We start from the raw sequence: 15,339 nt of genomic DNA, 5'->3' as shown, positions 1-15,339 counted from the left end.
AGTATAATCAGAATCCAAAAGGAAAGGGAAAAACAAGATATGGTAGGTTAACAAATACAGTCATACCTCATGTTACGTTTGCTTCAGGTTACGTTCTTTCAGGTTACATCCCGCGGCGACCCGGAAGTACCAGAAAGGGTTACTTCAGGGTTTCACCGCTCGCGCATGCCCAGAAGCGCTAAATCGCGCTTCGCGCATGCACACAAGCGCTAAATTGTGCTGTGCACCTGCGCAGATACGGCACATCAGGATGTGCTGTTTTCATGTTGCGAACGGGCCTCCGGAATGGATCCCGTTTGCAACCAGAGGTACCACTGTACTCAAGAAGGCTCGTGCACAGATAAAATAGAACTAGCTAAAAACATAGAAGAGATCTTTCAAACACCGATAGTATTCAAATAATATTAAAAAGTCCGTTAAAAACACAGGCAACAATTTTAAAAACCATCACAGCATCAACCCTTTCCTCAAAAACATTCAGTCCCTAGAGCAACGTTACCCAAGCCTGGGCCTCCAGCTGTTTTTGGACTACAACTCCCATCATCCCTAGCTAGCAAGACCAGTGATCAGAAATGATGGGAATTGTAGTCTGAAAACAGCTGGAGATAACAGTCTTGGGTAACACTGCCGTAGAGGCCAGATGGAATAGGAATTTGTTAATATACAAATCAAACAGTTTGTACCTTGTCTTTCTGGAAAGCGACCTCCAGGGCCTGTCCCTGGCCTTCCCACAGCAGCTGGGCCTGCAAAGCAAAGGTCTGCACTGAACTATAGGTATTCCCAACAAGGAACTTCTATTTCTCGCTCTTTACATCTTATATTTCAAAAGCAAAGAGGTGCATTTAGGAATATCCTAAGGCACGGCCAGGGAAAGGGGGTCCATCTTCTATGGGACAGCCCTTAAGATATTTGAATATGGCTCTCATATCTCCTCTTTGTCTCCTCCGTCTTCCAGGCTAAACATACCCAACTCCTTCGACCATCCCTCATAAGGCTTGGCTTCCAGACCCTTGATCATCCATATATATGTGGTTTATCAAATTAAAATTTTACATAGATGTATCAAACATAAATCATAAAAACAAGATTCCAAGGAATCTCCTGGACTTCCATCCTCCCCTTTTTGGGTCCTATTATTAATCATTTCTTCCCGCATCTTTTTATGATGAACCAAATCTTTTACATCTCCATTGTGTCCAGAATTCACCCTTAAACTACAAGTGATATTCCAATCCTACTGGAAATTTTAACTGTCTACAATGGTCTTTAAGATAAGTTCTAAATTTCCCCCATTCCTTATTAAAATGTTGGTCTTCCTGATTTCTGACTCTTCTGGCCATTTCAGCAGAGTCCATCAACTTCATCTGCCATTCTTCTCTGGTAGGAGCTTTATCTACTTTCCATCTCTGGGCCAATAACATCCAGGAAGCCACGGTCACATACATAAATAGTTTTTTCTGCTCCCTTGATGACCCTTGATCATCCTGTCCACCCTGCTCTGCACACCTTCCAGCTTGTCAACATGCTTGCTGACAAACTGCCCTCTGTCCTTCCTCCATCCAGGTGACTTGAGCTCAAGGGTACATTTCCGCTGGGCAAAAACACTATAGCAGGAAGGGAAGGCCAAGAAGGGAGGCGGTTTGGGGAGGGAATGGCCTCCAGAGTGCCCCAGGGGGCAGATAGAGAGGCCGAGGGGGCAGTTTTCGTCCTCTACCCCTGTCCTATGACGAAGGTCTCAAAGGGGCATTTCAGCTGGTCAAGGGAATGGGGGTGAATTTCAAAGGGCCTGGCATGGTGCTGCCTCGTGAAGCTGCCTTGCCCCAGGGCGTTTGTAGAGATTCAAAATGGCAGCCAGCAACAGGAGAAGAAGAGGGCGTGCCAATGAGTTCACCTGCCTGTCTTCAAGATTCAGCCCCAGCACCCCCCAAAAAATACCAAGAGGGCAGATCTTAGCTCTGTTTCCTTACAGAGCCGCACACATACCGTATTTTTCGCTCTATAGGAGGCACCGGACCATAGGAGGGGGAGAACGGGGGGGGTCCTGTTCTCCCCCTCCAAAACAAGGTGCATCCTGTGCGTTCAAGGTGCGTTCACCCAAAGCCTCAGGAGTCCAGCGGGAGTTCCCACTGGGCTCCAGAGGCTTTGGGTTCCTTTTGACCTGCTCTTTGGGACTGGCGGGGGGGAGCGCGGGGGGGAAAGACCAGGCCGGGGAGCAGTGGGAAGGCGGCGCTGCCCCCCGAGCTTGTGGGGCTGGCGGTGAGGGGAAACGCTGCTTTCCCCCACCGCCAGCCTCCCAACCAGGTTGGGGAACAGCACAGAGGCGGCATGCCGCCTTCCCGCTGTCCCCTGAGCTTGTGGGGCTGGCGGTGGGGGGGAAGTGCTGCAGCCTTCCCCCCACCTTCGTACAGCCTTCGTAGCCTCCACAGGGCAGCGGCGTGAAGGCGCCCCGCTGCCCTGCGGAGGCTTTGCGCAGCTAACCCCAAGCTAGAACAGCGAGACGGAGCGCTGCGCAGCGCTCCGTCTCCCTGTTCTGGCTTTGGGCTTAGCCGCACAGCCTGCATTCACTCTATAGGATGCACACACATTTCCCCTTAATTTTTGGAGGGGGAAAAGTGCGTCCTATAGAGTGAAAAATATGGTATATCAGGGCATTCAGCTTGGCAGTGAAAACAAGAGACTCTATCCCAGACTTCCTCAACTTCAGCCTTCCAGATGTTTTTGGCCTACAACTCCAATGATCCCTAGCTAGCAGACCAGTGGTCGGGGATGATGGGAATTGTAGTCTCAAAACATCTGGAGGGCCGAGGTTGAGGAAGGCTGCTCTACCCCTTGTCTAATACAGTTAGGAAAATCAGCACAAGGTCTCTTGTTCCAATTATTCTGGTTTTAAAAGGCACAGTTGGAAGGGGAGGAATACCCTGGAACTCAACCATCACCCGGCATACCTTGTTCTGCCACCTGGGCAGGTGGATTCTGGTTAGAAGCCAGAGGCCTAGCACTTGCAGCCTGGGCGGAAGCGGGTTGCTTCACACCTTAAAAAAAGAAGAAAGTATAATTGTCAGCATATCACAAAGTCCCCAGAGCTTGTGTTACTGAATCTGTATTTAAATGAGAAACAGGACCTGGCAGATAAACCATTTATCGGAATTCTCTTAATGGCAGCACGAAGGGTTAAAAAAAGGTGCAATTGTTTTATTTTTTTTAAAAAAATTACTAACTTTGTTGACATTTTTAAAAACAATTACCAAGCATATAGTGTTGCCTTCCAGGACAGATGTTAAGCCTTGTGTGAAATCATCTACATGGGCATCAATAAAGAAAATCTTAAAACATTTGCAAACCTGAACACTTGGTTCAGGAGAGTGTGGGCCATTGCCGTTAATGGGGAAATTGACCCACAAATGAAGACTGGCAAGGGGAACAAAGCACAAAGATTGCCTTTAGCAGTGAAGCTTTATTTTGTTCACAAATTCACCAGAAAACCACAGGCCGGTCCCATAGGATTAACCTAACTTGTGGGTCACTTAATAATAATGTGTTTTACAGGTGTATATGGCTATAAGTTGTGGTGCATGTACAGGAACACAGGTTTTTATAATGTATTGGAGGGGGGCTGACTGGGTAAATTTAAAGAATAAAAACTATTTTTTTTAAAAAAAGTGGGGGGAGAAAGCAGAGATTAGGGAGGAGCATCACATGTCTCAGGCGGAATAGTCTAAGTCAGGGTTTCCCAACCCTGGGTCTCCAGCTGTTTTTGGACTACAACTCCCATCATCCCTAGCTAGCAGGACCGGTGGTCACGGATGATGGGATTTGTAGTTCAAAACAGCTGGAGACCCAAGATTGGGAAACACTGGTCTAAGTGCCACAGCTAAAGGGGCTGTTTAGAATCCATTACACCTTGGAGCCATAACAACTATCAGTAGAGGTGTCTTCAGTTTTGTTACCAGAAAACCAACCATTGCCTGTACACTCCTCCATTAGTGCACCATCTTTGTTCTGCTCAGACTCCTCTGCGATGCGCATCGATGAGTGCATACAATCGTAGTCTCAAAGCACCAGGGCCATCTTTAGCATATGCGGCACCAGGGTGCAAAGATTCACCCAGCACCCCAAATTACCATATTTCCCCGCGTATTAGATGAGGTCGTCCTATACACAGATAGTGGCGTGGGGAGCTGCACACTGCCAGCCATCTGGTTGGTGGGCGAGCAACTCTCTCCCATGCCACTGCGGGAGGAGAGCACTTCCCACAGAGGCTTGGGAGGGAAGCTGCGTGCCCGCCAGCCAATGGCGCCCGCCAAGAATTCGGCACCAGGGTTCCCTGCACCCCTTGCACCCCCGGTTAAAGACGGCCCTGCAAAGCACTACACCAGAGCTTTCCAAACTCCTTATGTCGGTGACACACTTTTTAGACATGCGTTATTTTGAGACGCAGGGGACACGGGTGGCGCTGTGGGTTAAACCACAGAGCCTAGGACTTGCCGATCAGAAGGTCGGCGGTTCGAATCCCCGTGACGGGGTGAGCTCCTGTTGCTTGGTCCCAGCTCCTGCCCACCTAGCAGTTCGAAAGCACGTCAAAGCGCAAGTAGATAAATAGGTACCGCTCCGGCGGGAAGGTAAACGGCATTTCTGTGCGCTGCTCTGGTTCGCCAGAAGCGGCTTAGTCATGCTGGCCACATGACCCGGAAGCTGTACACCGGCTCCCTCGGCCAATAAAGCGAGATGAGCGCCGCAACCCCAGAGTCGGCCACGACTGGACCTAATGGTCAGGGGTCCCTTTACCTTTTTATTTTGCAATGCAGTAATTCAGTTTCCCTAGCAAGGTGAAACGAACCCCTTATAAGAGATACGGACCCATATCGTGCGACACAGCTGCACACTGCGGCCGACACACTAAAGTGTCGTGACACGCAGTTTGGAAAGTTCTGCACTACACACACACAACCCCTGCCATCCAATCTGCCTGCTAAACCCATTGTTATTTCCTTCAATAAAGGCTTGCGCCCCAGTTTCCCTTCTCACCTATCCAAAGCCACTCGCTCCACAGCCATTTAAGACTTTAAATCCCTCAGCGCCTCCAGCAGCCAGAAAAAATAAGCAGCAGGAAATCACAGCTCTAGCAATCCAATAGGAACCAGACACATTCTATTTAGGGTGTTAAACCAATGAAAGCTTGTTTTTCTCAATGAAACCATGGTAAAACCGTTTGTAAATGTCGGATTCTTTCTTTTGGAACTTGAAAAGCTTGTGTGCCCCCTTGCATTATGGGAAACCTGGTGTCTGCATGGTCTTTTTACCTTTACCTCAAAGTGTGAGACCACGTAGACCGATACCCATCAGGGGAAGCACCTAAAGGGTTCTCCTTTCTTTTCCTTTTGATCAATGACCCTAGATAGTGTCATTGACCAAATATTCTACTGTTTGCCCAGGTGCGCTGCCTAAAGGGATCATCAAGGCCCTGCCAGACATCACGGTTGTCATGTCAACAAAACCCAGCAAAAACCTATTTCTAATGCCAATGCTTTGTGTAAGCTCCGTCTGGAACTATGTAAATCTTGCTAATAATCAGGAACGTGACACACCTTGACCCGCCTGGCCCACTGTAACTCCACCAAATGTGTGGTGTAATTTTGACATTTACCCAATGACTCTTGCAACATCTCATCACGTTGTCTTATGAGGAAAGTGACCCCAGACTCAGTGAGAGTTCTCCAAGTTGCCAATCTAGTCACTTAAAAATGGAAACCGATTATCCCTGATCTGTCTGTACCCACTGAGACTTTGGTCTCATCCACAGATGCCTAGAAAGCACTTTTGCTTGTCCTGAGCTTTCTTCGGCACGAGACCAAGCGGTTTTGAATTTGCTCTGCCACTTTCCCCTGGAAAACCCATTCTTTAGCGCTAATCGGAACAAACAGCAATCTGCAGGAAACCCAATTGCCATTTGTTCTGATTCAGCACTAGAGATCAGGTTTCCCCAGGGGAAATCAGCAAGGGAAATGGAGGTGTGGATTAGCCCTCTCTCACTACCAACGGGGCTATACCTGATGTGACTACAATTGGTTAAGTCCCAGACCCTTTGGGGGAAAAAATGGATAGCTGGGTGCGGTTACCTGTGGAAGGTGGGGGGGGGGAACTTAACACAATCTCAGAGGCAGTCATGTTCTGCCTATTCTAAAGGCTGACTCGTGGAAATATAAAACACTAGGTTTTGGAGCACAATATTAAGCCCCGGGACTTAGCTACAAAATTGTGCAGTTTTACTCCTAAAGAAGGCAGAAAATAATCTCTCGCTTCCCCCACCAGATAAATAACTCAAGTGGGTCAGCTATATTTAGGATAAAAGGAATAAAAACACAGCCAGCGATCAGAAACTAGGAAGCGGATGAGAGAAACCCCGATCAAAAACACCTTTTTAGGTTGTTGCTGTTTTAAAAAAAAATCTGCATCCATTACTCTGAAAATCCCTGAAGAAAAGATTGAGAGGTGAGAGGTGAGATGAGAGGTGTGATGGCCTGGGACTCGGGATTGGACTCGGAACCAGAGGAGACTCAGTCTGCACCGGAACCTTTGCCTCAGGCATCATCTGAACCAAGTCTGGGACCTGATCCTGAAGAGTCCCAGTCTGCACAGGTTCCTCTGCAACAAACACCAGCTGGGCCGAGTCAGGGGCCTGAGCCTGTCCTGGATCCAGATGCGGGGATGACCTCGTTGCCTTCAGCTGGGCCATCACTTACAGCTGCTCCACTACCGGTTTGGTCAGGGGAGGCTGAGGCGGCCCCTGGGTCTAGTAACCCACCGACATCTCCCAAGCTACAGAGACTATGGTCTGAGAGAAGAAGAGACTTGAGTACTCACAGGAGGAGTGCTTGCCTTCGGGCGAAACAGGGAGGTGAGTCGCCGGGGGATCAGGACCGGCCGTTACCCCGACAAAGATAAAAGGCTGTCGGACCCCACCCCAGGTTGCGGGAGCAACATTGCTGTATGCCAGATCCTGTACCTGTCCTTGCCTGGTTTCCTGCCTCGTGTCCTGTCAGACTGACTCCTAGCAGAACCTTCGGATTCTGGGCTGGTCCTGGATTGTGTTTCTCAGGTTACCCCGGGCCCAGCACAAGAGCCATCTTCAAATATCTGAAGGGCTTTCTCATGGAAGATGGAGCAATCTTGTTTTCTCCTGCTCTAGAGTCTAGGACTCGCACCAGCGGACTCAAGTTGCAAGGAAGAAGATTCTGACTAAACCTTAGCAAGAACTTTCTGGCGTTAAGAGATGTTCAACGTTGGAATGGTCCTACTCAGAAGGTGGTGGACTCTCCTTCTTTGGAGGTTTCAAAGCAGAGGTTGGATGGCCACCTGTCATGGATACTTTAGTTGTGATTCCTGTCTTGCAGGGAGCTAGACTAGACTAGATAACTCTTTGCAGGTTCCTTCCAGCTCTGCAATTCTATGAGTCTAAATAGAAACCCCATCAAAGGAAAGGAAAGAGTTGCCCAACTGTTTGGTTGTTTTCTCCACCTGCTTTCTCAGACTTCCTCGATGCTCACCTGCCTCAAACAAACTTGAACGTGTTATTATCACAGCTAATGAATCCCTGACAGGCGGCCACCCGTCCAGCTTAAAAACCTGCAATGAACAAGGTGGAACGGAATGCAATTAAAAGGATTGATGGACCAGATCTGTAGAGAGGGAGAAAGGGGCCAAAGTGGATTATCTGGGGAAAGACTTTATGTCAAGAAAAACGGAACTGTTTTCAGCCTGCAAGCAAGATGCTTTGGAATGTGACCCTGTAAAAACAGCAGCAAAGGGAACGAGAAAAGGGACCCAATATCCCTCCGCAACAGGTCTGAGAACATTGATTTGAATGACTACACATGTGAAAAGGGAAATATACTTATGGAAAACAAAAAGAATACTGTTTGTGAAGTTGTATACAGTGGTACCTCGAGTTACATACGCTTCAGGTTACATATGCTTCAGGTTACAGACTCTGCTAACCCAGAAATAGTGCTTCAGGTTAAGAACTTTGCTTCAGGATGAGAACAGAAATCGGGCTCCGACGGCGCGGCGGCAGCAGGAGGCCCCATTAGCTAAAGTGGTGCTTCAGGTTAAGAACAGTTTCAGGTTAAGAACGGAGCTCCGGAACGAATTAAGTACTTAACCCGAGGTACCACTATACAGTGGACTCTTGGGTTGCAAAGCTGATTCATGCAGGAAGCACATTCGCAACCCGCAGCGTCCGCAACCTGCAGCACTGTGTCTGCGCACGGGCGGGTTGCAATTCGGCGCTTCTGAGCATGCGCAAGCGTCGAAACCTGGAACTACCCATTCCGGTACTTTCGGGTTTGGCGTGGTGCGCAACCCAAAGTGTCTGTAACCTGAGGTATGAATGTACTGGCAGCTGTGAGAATGCTTTACATCTAGTGAAGATTTCAAGCGGATTTTAAGGAAAAAAGGAAGTGGCAACAACAGACGAGATGGACGTATGTTGGCAACAGGAGTGGGAAACCTGATTGTTATTATTATTAAGTATTAAATTAAATAAATTAGGCTTGATTTGTATCAATTTAGACAACCAATAAAAATTATTTATTTTTTAAAGTTAAACTGGAAGCAAAAAACAAAACAAAAAACCTGCAATGAAAGAGAGTCCATCACATTTTGAGGGAGTCTGTTCCACTGTCGAAGAGCTCTTACTGTCATAAACTTCTTCCTGGTGTTTATCTCCTTTCCTGTCACTGGAATCCATCAATTCAGGTCCTGCCCTCTGGAGCAGCAGGGAAAAAAGGTTGCTCCATCTACTGTGGGCCAGCCCTTCAGATTATTGAAGATAGCTCTCTGAGATACCTCTTCTCTTCTCCAAGCTAAAGAAACCCAACTCCCTATACCACCGTTTATCCAAATAGAAGCCGCTGCGGAACTCTAGAGAACTTGTTATCCCCAGCGGACAGATGCAGGATTGTACTTTAATTGAGTTTGCACTGTGGCAAGATTTGGACAGGAGAGATCCTGGCACACAGTCAGCCAGTTTGCTGCCCCAGATCTTGAGATAATGAGATCAAACATTGCAGCATCGTTTTTTTTGCAATTCAGCCAAGATGAAAGCCAGCAGTCCATATGGCAGGAGGCGAGGGGATTACACGATGGGTATATCTCTTCTACGGCAGGCTGTTTAAACATTCCCTGCATAGCGGAGGAATCTTGGGTCCTTTCCAGTTTGTGTTTAGCTCACAGGGCAAAAACCTAGCCGCTTGGCTCCCCTAGCTAAGACCCCATCAAAAGACCCCATCATCCTACAGTCCCCATCTAGGGAGACTCACTCCTTGACAGATGCTGTCCATCATCTGTTAGCTTTTTTTCATACCAGGGCAATTTCCAAGGCCATATTACACCAAAGTCTAAAGGGACAACGCAGCTGCGAAGCAGGGAAACACAACTGACAGCATCACAAACACAGCAGCTGTGTTAATGTCAACTTGTGAAGCTGCAGTCGGTGCAGAATGCTGCAGCACGATTGCTGGCAGGAGTGAGACCCCAACAGCACAGAACACCTGTGCTCAGAGAGCGGCACTGGCTGCCAATTTGCTATTGGGCCAGGTTCAAGGTGTTTATATTGGGACATAAAACCTTTAACAACTTGGGACCAGCTTACCTGTGAGAACACCTTGCCTCATACACGCTCCCTCGACTGCTTTGATCTAAAGAGTTGGCATTGCTACAGGTGCCACACAATCCTCGTTACACATTTATAAGAAATCGTTCTTTCAGTATGGCAACACACAAACTTTGGAACTCCCTACATATTGACATCAGGCAGTCACTTCTTTTGGCACCTGCTAAAAAACTTTTTCTTCAGACAAGCCTACTCAGGTGTTTACAAAGTTGACGAGAGCTTTAATGCTTTTAGCTTCCTGCTGATGTTAAAAAAGACTCTCCTCCCTGAAAGAGAGGGGAGTGGTTGTGGGCGGGAGCCCGAGCACTGCCTAACAGGGGGCGTTGCCCCCTGCCTCCAGCTCACCTGGCTGGCGCTCATGCCCCCCCCCCCGGTGGCCACCCAACCAGGTGCCGCGGAGGGGGCGTGTTCAGCAGCCTTTTACTGCAGCGCCAGCCTCTCTCTGGCCTCATTCCTTCCTCATCGTCGTCCCATCGCGAGTCACCCACCCTCCACTCCCTTTGAGTTAGGGCTTAGGTCATTGGCCTTGCCATGGACCTTAGGTTGGTTGCCCTGGTTGTCCGGGGGGCCTGGTAGGAGTTTTTCCATTTGGCATTAGGCTTTTTGGTTTTTTCGCCTACCTCGTAGCAATCGTCACAACTTTTGTGGTATTGGTGGGTAGGTTAGGCATTGGAATAATGTGTTGTGGTGTGTCGAAGTGCTAGGTGTGGCCATCGCCTATGCCTTCAATTTTTAGGGGTATTCCGTTAAAGGAATCTGGCGGTCGTGTATTCTGTCCAATGCCTGCTTGGTGGGAGGCCATGGCACGACCCTCGGTGACAGCAGGGGTGAGCCTATAGTTGGATTAGCATCAACAGGTGATGAACCCCTGGTGAATAAAACCACTTGTTTCAATCCAATGCCTAAACCAATACCTTTCCATTGCTGTGATCAATAAAGTTGTGGCCTTTTCTAGCCCATTAACCTTATATTACGTGTCCTTGTGTCTTCATTTCACTTCGCGGGGGTCGGGCCCTCGAACCACAACCGTTTTTTCCTGTTTTTCAAACAGCTGTTTTTAACTGCATTCACTGTAATTTTACTGTTTCATTGTTTCGGTAAATTGCTTTGAAATTTGTTTGAGGTTTTCTTTTGCAAACAAGTGGCATATCAATTTATTAAATAAAAATAAATTGTCCCATACAGAACAATGAAATTGAAAAATCTACTTGAGACATTCAAAACCCCTAAAAACTCTGAAACCCCATTTTAAAATACAATATACTATAGAGACTCCTTATGATGCATTTAGAACCAGAATTGCATTTGGGTAGAAACTGTTTCTCAGGCGGCTAGTCCTGGTCTTTATAACCCTGTACCTTCTTCCAGAAGGCAGAAGCTGAAAGAGATCATTTCCGGGGTGCGCACTATCCTGCGCTATCTCTGCAGCTTTCTTATGGCACCTGGAAGCATAAATTTGATCCAAGGTGGGAAGAGTGCACCCAGTTATTCTCTCTGCAGTTTTACAACCCTGGACAGCATTGTTTTTTCCCCTGGCCGTACAGCTCCCAAACCACAGACACAGAAATATTACCTCGGGTTAAGAACTTTGCTTCAGGATGAGAACAGAAATCGCATGGTGGCGGCAGCAGGTGCTTCAGGTTAAGAATGGTTTCAGGTTACGAACGGACCTCCGGAACGAATTAAGTACTTAAACCGAGGTACCACTGTATCTGAATGTTTTAAATAGCTGTTTTTAAGATGGTGACAACTTTTGCCTGCCTCCAGTCTGCAAGGATCTCAGCGGTTCTCCCAGGTGAGCGGCATGGGGCTTGGCTTGGGACACTAGAATATATTATAGGTGGAACATTCTCACATGAGTGCAGGTAGTTCTCTGCCTGCTTTTCTCTCACCTCCAGGGCTCTGACCAGCTTCATTCTCCCTAGTGTGTTCCCAGTTTTGGTTGTCCTCACTAATATATTCGCTGCCACCAGGCGCCATCTTGGCCTCGGAAGGTTTGCGACTAATTTGTGGATAATTTCTCTGACTGGAAGCAGCTGTGGTTGGCTCAGCGCCTGCATAGAAATCAGAAAAAGAGGGGCAGGGGCACAAACAGTAGGGAAGTCACTTTCCCATCGGAACAGCAGATGCAAAGAAATTCAGCTGGAAGTCATGACAACTGCAAACAAGAAGGAAATGCTAAAAAGCTGCAGACTGCAGGAAGGAGGGCTATTTGCTTCCTGAAAGCTCACCGACTGACCTGCGGTAAAATCACAGAGAGGGCTTAGCATCCAGCGATGAAGGGAAAGTGTTAAGTTGAGGGTGAACATATCAGACGACGCAGCGATTCTTCAAACAGCTCTTGTTTATTCACAGGCCAGAACAGAACTGAACTGAAGGGTTCAGCCAGCCTGCTTATATAGAGCTCCACTACAACGCAACTGTAACACTTTCTGTAACTATCCAATCACTGAACGTCACTTTCAATCCCTTATTTGCATATGTGGACCTGAGTGAAAACTATCTACAGTATCCCCCTGCTGGCCCAGGGTGAGAACTTCAGTACATAACAGAAAGGATCAGTTGCAGAATGCTGACAAGAAACCTGACTCCAGTGCAGTGCAAACGGACAATATATGGGCTGGGGGAATATCTTCATATAACCCTGTTCTAAAACTGTTCACTTTGCATATTGCTCAGCTTGAAATTTAGCAAACAGAATAAGAGAACAGGAAGAACATAAGTTTAGAGAAGACTGGAAAACGTTTATTGAATATATGGGAAATAACTGTGTACAGCTGAAAACGTGGGCAACATTAAGATAAATTCAACAGCATTGATAAGTTTTGATGGATATAATGGTGGAATACTGAATGGTTTAGTTTTTTTGTAAAACGTGCAGGGGTTTATGCTATGCAAAATGAACCGTGGAGAGAGAAGAAGGGAAGTCGCTGATATTTCAAGGATATAAAAGTGAATGTTTTAAATTGTATAACAGAAAATTTAATAAAAAATATATAAAAAATTAAAAAGCAAAACTGTTTATTTTGGCCCAGAATATACAAGTGTGAGTTGATCTCCTGTGCTGTTTCCCCGCTTGGCATGTAGTGTATCTTAAAGTCATTGCTTGTTTTGTAGGACGCCTTACCCCCAACCTGCAAACTGCCGGTTCTGTAGAGGTCGCTTGTGGCTTCTAAGTTCTAAGTGCAAGGAACTCTGCATAGGCCCAGAGGCTCAGCTCTGGCGCTGAAAACAGGTTCTAGGGCTAGAGCACTTGGGACCTCTAAGTTCTCTTAAAATCTCTTTTCTGATGAGAGCAGCTTTTGCATCTCATTTGGAAACCAAGGACCAAGAGTCTGGAGGAAGAATGGGGAGGCAACCAATGCCAGATGCTTGAAGTCCAGTGTAAAGTTTCCACAGTCTGTGTTGATTTGGGGAGCCATGTCATCAGCTGGTGTTGGTCCACTGTGCTTCATTAAGTCCAGGGTCAACACAGCCGTCTACCAGGAGATTTTGGAGCACTTCATGCTTCCTTCCGCAGATGAGCTTTATGGGGATACTGACTTCATTTTCCAGCAGGACTTTGGCACCTGCCCACACTGCCAAAAGTACCAAAACCTGGTTCAATGCCCATGGGATTACTGTGCTTGATTGGCCAGCAAACTCGCCTGACCTAAACCCCATAGAGAATCTATGGGGCATTGCCAAGAGAAAGATGAGAGACATGAGACTGAGCAATGCAGAAGAGCTGAAGGTTGCTATTGAAGCTTCCTGGTCTTCCATAACACCTTAGCAGTGCCACAGGCTGATAGCATCCATGCCACGCCGCACTGAGGCAGTAATTGATGCAAAAGGGGCCCAAACCCAGTACTGAGTACATATGCATGCTTCTACTTCTCAGAGGTCCAATATTGCTCTATTTGCAATACTTGTTTTGCTGATTTCATTCAATATTCTAATTTTCTGAGATTGTTAATTTGGGGTTTTCATCAGCTGTACGCCATGATCATCACAATTATAACAAATAAAGGCTTGACATATCTCGCTTTGCATGTCATGAGTCTATCTCATATATATCATATTACCTTTTAAGTTGAATTACTGGGGGGGCCAATAGGGGCGCATTGGAAGATGGTCGACAATAACATCTCTCCAACCCACACGAGGTAATTAAGAGGCTGTTATGGGAGTATGCAGCCTCCCTGCCCCCCCCCAAGGGAATGGGGGGACTGTCCTTGCCTGCTGTGCCCATAAATCACCCCCGGATTCGAGGTGGTGAGGGCACTAGGCAGAACGCCCTTGCGTGGATTTCGGCTCTCCTGGACGCTGTCTCTGATTCGCGCCACTAGCTGCAGCAACTTGAAAATAAACAATTAGGAAGAAGCAAATGCACATATTTCAAGTGAAGAATGGGGAGTAAAGACTGGCCCGAAAAGGAACCAATATGGAAGCCTATTGGCCAAAATATTGGGAATTGCTAGAAAAAGACGGAGACAATTGGAAATTGCAGAGTATGGAGAAAATGAAGGATAAAGTGCGAGACTGGTTACATTACGCTCAGATTAAGGAAGTTTTTAAAAGTGACAAAAAGTTAGGATTCCAGGTGGAGAAATCGAAGTTGGAAACAGAGCTGCTAGAACCTAGGACTAAGGTACTTTCAAGAATGTATAACTTGCTGTTGAAATGGAATACACAAGACGAAATGGTTAAGTCGGCTATGATAAAATGGGCACAGGACATTGGGCATAACATTATGTTTGAGGACTGGGAAAGGTTGTGGACCACTGGGTTGAATTTTACTGCATGTAATGCTTTGAAAGAAAATGTAATGAAAATGATATACAGATGGTACATGACCCCAGTTAAACTTGCCAAAATATACCATTCGTCAGATAACAAATGCTGGAAATGTAAGGAAAATGAAGGAACATTTTACCACCTCTGGTGGACCTGCCCTAAGGTGAAGGCCTTCTGGGAAATGATATATAATGAGCTGAAAAAGGTATTTAAGTATACCTTCACTAAGAAACCAGAGGCCTTCCTCCTGGGCATTGTCGACCAGAAGGTGTTAAAGAAAGACAGAACATTTTTCATGTATGCGACAACAGCAGCAAGGATATTACTCGCCAAGAACTGGAAAACTCAAGATCTACCCACACTGGAAGAATGGCAGATGCAACTGATGGACTATATGCAGCTGGCGGAGATGACCGGCAGAATCCGAGACCTGGGAGAAGAAAGGATGGAAGAGGACTGGAAGAAATTTAAGACTTATTTACAAAAATATTGTGATTTAATGGAATGTTAAGAAAGATGCTTGGTTATAAACAATTGGCCATCACTAAAATAGATCAGGAAATGATGACAAGAGAGATTAAGAGAAACAAAGTTGAAGGACAATCATTTTAATGTATTTTATTGGTATACAAGTTGGAAATAAGATGATAATTTGCTTGACAAAAATTTATTAATGACGTAAATGGGAGCGGGAGGCGTGAGGAAGTTCAAAGATGACAGGAAACTTTGTTAAAGCAAAATAATACTGTTTATTATTAATGTACTTTTTTCTTTTTTCTTTAAAAATCTTAATAAATATATATATATATAAAAAAAAAAGACTGCTAATTGAAGGGACCTCCGTGAAAGAAGACGGGTCGGATAATCCCTCCTCATAAGTCAGAAATGCTGCT

At 46.5% G+C, this 15,339-nt stretch overlaps 1 protein-coding gene across 4 annotated transcripts in view; it reads right to left on the bottom strand.

Annotated features, from left to right (window-relative positions):
- Positions 1–15,339, bottom strand: part of RPH3A (rabphilin 3A) — a 121,506-nt gene that overhangs the window by 26,960 nt on the left and 79,207 nt on the right. For 3 of the 4 annotated variants that reach the window (XM_081923242.1, XM_081923241.1, XM_081923240.1), the window contains 3 exons: positions 11,563–11,724; positions 2,946–3,032; positions 684–743 (listed from right to left, as the gene is read on the bottom strand). In XM_081923242.1, the coding sequence (XP_081779368.1) occupies positions 684–743; positions 2,946–3,032; positions 11,563–11,724 (309 nt within the window). The remainder of the gene's footprint in view (positions 1–683; positions 744–2,945; positions 3,033–11,562; positions 11,725–15,339) is intronic. The other variant, XM_081923243.1, reaches the window with a different exon arrangement.

This window comes from Podarcis melisellensis (assembly GCF_964234715.1).
Source record: "Podarcis melisellensis genome assembly, chromosome: 8".
Classification (NCBI taxonomy): Eukaryota; Metazoa; Chordata; class Lepidosauria; order Squamata; family Lacertidae; genus Podarcis; species Podarcis melisellensis.
This window is presented reverse-complemented; position numbering and strand designations above follow the sequence as displayed.